This window comes from Arachis duranensis, chromosome 5 (assembly GCF_000817695.3).
Source record: "Arachis duranensis cultivar V14167 chromosome 5, aradu.V14167.gnm2.J7QH, whole genome shotgun sequence".
NCBI classification, from domain to species: domain Eukaryota; kingdom Viridiplantae; phylum Streptophyta; class Magnoliopsida; order Fabales; family Fabaceae; genus Arachis; species Arachis duranensis.
Window position 1 is genome coordinate 11706288 of NC_029776.3, and position 6572 is coordinate 11712859.

The 6572-nt window shown below is 42.8% G+C and overlaps 1 protein-coding gene across 1 annotated transcript; it reads left to right on the forward strand.

The window, feature by feature from the left end:
- The first annotated feature begins 1134 nt into the window (after positions 1 to 1134).
- On the forward strand, positions 1135 to 2421 carry LOC107488062 (uncharacterized). The gene has a single exon (XM_016108760.1). It carries the CDS (start codon positions 1135 to 1137, stop codon positions 2419 to 2421), a length of 1287 nt encoding a protein of 428 aa, XP_015964246.1.
- The last annotated feature ends 4151 nt before the right edge of the window (positions 2422 to 6572 follow it).

Sequence of the window (6572 nt, forward strand, 5' to 3'; positions counted from 1 at the left end):
ATAGTAATAGAAGAAGTTAGCAGCAAAAACCTGAATCTAAAACAGATGGTAAGACAGAGCCATTATTCTCATAACCAATCGGGTGGGACAAAGTAAATAGTCTTTAGTAAAGAAAATGAACTTATGGTCAAGCAGATGTGTGTTGAATAGGAGCTAATTGCTGATCGAAAGGTAAAGGGTGTTATCCATTTAATGGCATTCCTAAGTCCATGAGAGTGTTGTCATAAAATTGTCCAGATTTGAAAAGACACTTGACAGTTCACAACCTTAAAGGAATTATTCAATTTCACTCTGGCGAATTGATTTTTCTTTGCAAAACGAAAAACTAATCTAAACACGGTAAAAATTTAGGACTTATAATTACTTTAATTGGCAAATTGTTGATCTTACTATTAGTGCGAATAGACTTACATTAGTATAAAAAGGATAATTCTGTTGTGTAAATTATCAATTGTTCAAGGTTTATATTACTATCTCGATAAAAAAAATGAACATTCTGACGTATCAAAGTATACACACATGTCTCTAACTTGTCTCTTTGACTTTCTCCTCTATTATAAATCTCATTAGGACCAAAAAATTCTCAATAAACATTGATACGTAGCCTATAAGCTCGGTCAACAGAGCTTATCTCGCCGAAACAGAACTCCGATAACCATGATACCTCACCAAACCGAATCAAGTAAACAACAAACACCAAAGAATCCGAAAGCTCCAACAAAACACAGAATCTCAACTAACTAGAATCGGGATACTCTCGGCAAACTCGGAAAATCCCAAAACAAGCTCTAACCAACTTACTTCCAGCGCCTATATAAACAGATAAGTAACTTCACAGAAGACAGGTTACACAACACACTCATTCTCATTTAGTTAACACACTCTCACTTAATTCATATTCTTACTTGAGCGTCGGAGTGCTTTTTGCAGGTGCTCCCGCCGCCGTGTTCTTCCTCAGCCGAAGTATTATCCGTCCGCCGAGCATTGTGATCTGCAGGAGGGATTTCTATACCTCGGCACCCACAGGACGTAACATCTAGCGCCCACCGTGGGGCCACGTAAAACTAACCCCACCTTTTTCCTTTTTATTTCTACCTCTTGAGTTTTTTTTTTCAGATCACACGATCTCCAGACATGGCAGACAACGGAGTCCACCAACTCACGCAAGCCGAACTTATGGCCCAGATGGCTGAACTTCAAGCAGAGGTCAAAAGACTAGCCGAGCTGTCAGCACAAAACAACAAGCGGGATGAAGGCAATCCCAAGAACTCGTCCCAAGTCGTTACTGACCTATTAATCACCAACCCCCCGAAGGAGAGATTAACCTTGGATAACCCATTTTCCGAGGAGATTACCAATTACCAAATGCCAAAACATTTTACACTACCTTCCTCGCTCGAGCCATATAAGGGGATTGGTGACCCCCGGGCTCATATTAAGAAATTTCAGTCTATGATGTTCTTTAATGGACCTAAAAATGAACCTATTCTTTGCAGGGCTTTTCCGACCTACCTTGACGGCGCGGCCCTCCTTTGGTTCTCAAAACTACCAGAAGGATCAATCTCTTCCTTCGAGGAATTGGCAAGATCCTTTATAGACTACTTTGCTGCCGCCCGCATTTATGTGCACGGATCAGATTATCTCGGCACCATCCGCCAAGGTCCCCAAGAAAGCTTGAAGGATTATTTAACCCGATTCGCCGACGCGACAATGGAGATACCCGATCTAGACCCTGCTGTCCATCTCCACGCCATAAAAGCTGGCCTCAAACCAGGAAAGTTCAGAGAAACAATTGCCGTGACAAAACCAAAGACCCTGGAGGAATTCCGAGAAAGGGCCGCAGGGCAGATGGAAATTGAAGAACTCCGAGAGGCCGACAAAGTAGACAGAAGGCAACCGCGAAAGGAAGAAGGCCGAACAATCAGATCAGGGGACAACAGAAACAACGGGAAAACATTTAAACTTACACCGAAGTTTGACAACTACACCAGGTTCAACACCAAAAGAGAAAGAATCATCAAGGAAATACTCAACGCCAAAATCATCAAACCCCCTGTTAGAGCCGGAAGCTACCAAGACCAACGATTCGTGGACAGGACCAAGCACTGCGCTTTCCATCAAAAATACGGTCATACCACCGACGAGTGCATCATAGCCAAAGACTTGCTGGAAAGATTAGCCCGGCAAGGACTCCTAGACAAATACATCGAAGGTACAAGGCACAAAGAAGCAAAACCAAATCCAGATGAGCAACAAACTCCGAGGAACAAAGAAATCGACAAATGGCCGAGCAATACCCCCCCCAAAAAGAATCATCAATTGCATATCAGGAGGATTCGCATGTGGTGGAGAAACAGCCTCAGCACGAAAACGAAGCTACCGCACTATGCTAGCAATCGAAGGAACAACCCCACATTATAATAAAGAAGTTGACGACCTCGAAATCACTTTTAACCAATCAGATATATGCTCGGCCACACCAAATGCAGATGACCCTGTGGTGATTTCCATCCAAACAGGAGAGTTACTGGTAAGAAAGGTCCTTCTGGACCCAGGTAGTAGTGCAGACGTCCTCTTTCATTCTACCTTTTTAAAAATGAACTTATCTGAAAAACTAATACAACCCTCATCCGGAGAACTTGTGGGGTTCTCCGGCGAAAGGGTACCAATAAAAGGGTATATATGGCTAAAAACGACAATAGGTGAAAGTCCATTATCCAGAACTTTTGATATGCAATACCTGATAGTTGATTGCATTAGTCCCTACAATATTATTCTTGGGAGACCTGCTCTGAACAAGTTCAGAGCGGTGATGTCAACCTTTCATCTATGTGTTAAGTTTCAGGCACAGGACGGCAGAATAGCAACAATCCACTCAGACCATCAACAAGCTCGGCAATGCTACAACGCTAGCTTAAAGAAAATCAACACACAGCCAAAAGCTGATCTAGAAGCAAAAATAAGTCATGACAAATCCGAGGTGCTGACACTTGCCGGATTGGATCCAATAGGGGACCTCCAAGAAAGACCTCAAGCAATAGACGAACTCCAACAGATTCCTCTGACAACAAAAGTCGAACAGGTTACCTACATCGGCCGAGCATTAGAAGGAGAAGCGAGAGCAAAACTAATAAGACTACTCCAGGACAACGCTGACCTATTCGCGTGGACACCAGCAGACATGCCAGGAATCGATCCGAGCATAATCAGTCACAAGCTCGCTATAAACAAAACAGCCAAACCGATCGCCCAGAAAAAAAGGAACCTCGGAACGGAAAAAGTAAAAGCAGCACTTGAAGAGACAAAAAAGCTCCTCAACGCCGGTTTCATCAAAGAACTCCGTTTCACCACTTGGCTTTCAAATGTGGTTATGGTAAGGAAACACTCAGGTAAATGGCGCATGTGCGTCGATTTTACAAATTTAAATAAGGCTTGCCCCAAAGATGCCTACCCTTTACCTTGCATTGATAAACTAGTAGATAATGCTTCTAGATTTAAAATGTTGAGCTTCATGGATGCATACTCAGGATATAATCAGATCCTTATGCATCCAGAAGACCAAAGCAAAACGGCTTTCATAACAGAACACAGAAATTTTTGCTACAAAGTTATGCCATTTGGCCTTAAGAATGCAGGAGCAACGTACCAACGACTTATGGACAAAGTATTCCATCATCAAATAGGACGAAATATGGAGATCTGTGTGGACGACATGGTGGCAAAGACCTCGGCACAAGGATCACACTGTGAGGACCTCAAAGAAGCATTCCAACAACTCAGAGCATACAACATGAGACTCAACCCAGAAAAATGCGCATTCGGAGTGCAAGGGGGGAAATTTCTAGGATTCATGCTGACTTCACGAGGAATTGAGGCAAACCCAGAGAAATGTGAAGCTATACTCAGGATGAGCAGCCCAAAGACAATAAAAGAAGTACAACAACTAGCAGGAAGAGTTGCTGCGTTATCACGATTCCTACCAGCAGTCGCAGACCGATCCTACCACTTTTTTCGGACAATCTCGAAGAACAAAAAATTCAACTGGACAGGAGAATGCGAACGATCTTTTACAGAGCTCAAACAAATACTATCGTCACCACCAATACTTCAGAAACCAGAATTCGGTAAACCATTGTTTTTATATTTATCTATCTCTAACCATGCTATAAGCTCGGTGCTAATCTCCGAAACAGGAAAAACACAAAGCCCAGTATACTTTGTCAGCAGAATTCTACAACCACCAGAGACCAGGTACCCGACGATAGAACGGCTCGTATTGGCTCTGGTCACAACAGCGAGAAGGCTAAGACAATACTTCCAAAGTCACAGCATAGTAGTCAGAACCAATCAACCACTCCAACAGATCCTAACTAAACCCGAGTTAGCCGGACGTTTGACGAAGTGGTCCATCGAGCTCTCCGAGTACGACATCCAGTATCAACCTCGGAAGACCCCGAAGCTACAAATACTGGCTGACTTCATCTCCGAATTTACAACCGATCACAAATGGTCGGATCACAGCTGGGAACTTTACATCGACGGCGCAACAAACAAAAACGGAAATGGAGCAGGAGTAACACTCAAGAAAGACGAACAGGTCATAGCCGAGCAGTCCTTACAATTTTCTTTCCCAGCAAGCAATAACCAGGCAGAATACGAAGCTCTCCTAGCAGGACTAAAGCTCGCCCAGGATTTGCAAATACTTCAACTAACTGTATATTGTGACTCACTCCTTGTAGTACAACAGATCAAAGGCGAGTTCCAGGTAAAAGATCCTTTGTTGGAGAAGTACTGGCTCATAACAAAGGATCTCATTTCAAAATTTCAGAAGTTTGAAATAATACACATAAACAGAGAACAGAATACAAGAGCCGACGTTCTCTCCAAATTAGCCACAACAAGACTAACACCATGTACATCCACACTTTCACAACTAACACTAGAAAAACCAAGCTTTGAATTAAATAGTGTTATGAGTATTATGCAGGCGGAGGACTGGAGAACACCCTTTCTTCAGTACATCAAAACAGGAGCCATCCCAAAGAATGAACAAAACACACAGCTCTTCAGAAGACGAGCGAGCTACTACACAGCAATAGGAGACAACCTATACAGAAGAGGATTCTCACAACCCCTCTTAAAGTGCCTCAGCAAGGATGATGCCGAAATAGTGATGGCAGAAACCCATGAAGGAGTGTGCGGCAATCACATTAGTGGCCGAGCTCTATCAGCCAAAATATTAAGAGTAGGATACTATTGGCCAACTATAAAAAGAGAGTGTATGACCAAGGTCAGAACGTGCGATAAGTGTCAGAAGCACGCTAATCTCTCGACAACACCAGCCGAACAGTTACACACTTCAGAGGTAAGTTGGCCTTTCGATAGATGGGGACTAGATATACTCGGCCCCTTCCCGAAAGCGCCAGGACAGGTAAAATTCCTCTTGGTATCAATAGATTATTTCTCCAAATGGATCGAAGCACAACCCCTAGCCCGAATCACGGCCGAAAAGGTAAGGTCTTTCCTTTGGAAAAACATCATATGCCGTTATGGCATACCAAAGGAAATAATTTCCGACAATGGAAGACAGTTCACAGACCATAACCTCGCCATCTTTTTACAAAACTTTAATATTAAGCACAATTTTAGTTCGATTGAACACCCTCAATCCAATGGCCAGGTAGAATCGGCTAATAGAGTTATTTTGCAGGCTCTAAAAAAGAAGTTAGATGACGTAAAAAGCGAATGGGCAGACCTTGTACCAGAGGTCCTTTGGGGCTACAACACCACTATCCAATCAGCAACAGGAGAAACCCCGTTCAAGCTGGTATACGGAGCCGATGCCCTTATACCAGTAGAAGTCGGAACGGCTAGCTTGAGGACCGAGCTGTATGATAGGAACAAAAACAACACCGAACGGCTAACAGACCTAGACCTAATCGAGGAAGAAAGGGAAATAGCAACAATAAAACAGCTAGCAATGAAGCAGTTTTTACAAAATCGACACAACAAAAAGGTCAGCCCAAGGACGTTCGAAGAAGGAGAGCTTGTCCTCAGAAAAACAGAAGAAGCAAGAAAACCACATGACCACGGAAAACTAGCAGCAAACTGGGAAGGCCCATTCCGAGTTTCTAGAGTGCTCGGAAAAGGAGCCTATCAATTACAAACACTACTAGCCAAACCAGTCCCCGGAAACTGGAATGTATCCTCATTGAGGAAATACCAATCATAATGTACACAGAAGCGGATGAAGGTACTCTTTTTCCCATTTTGAGGTTTTATCCCGATAAAAAAGGGTTTTACTCAAAAGGGTTTTAACGAGGCCAGACGCCCTATCAATCCAATAAACAATTTCAGAACGTCTAGCAACAGATATATCATACTATGACTATATATCAAAACAAACTAACCGAGTTTCATATTCGGCAAAAGTCTTAAACAGCCAAAACAAATCATAAACAGTCAAAACAACACAAAACAAACTATCGAAACATCAACTTAGGCCCAAAATACTACTCTATCTTGTCTCCGATGCTCGAACTATCACTTTGCTTGTCAACCTCATCATCAAT

Bases quoted from the DNA above. Each gene is read 5' to 3' on its own strand.
- LOC107488062 (XM_016108760.1), top strand. From the start codon at position 1,135: ATGGCAGACAACGGAGTCCACCAACTCACGCAAGCCGAACTTATGGCC.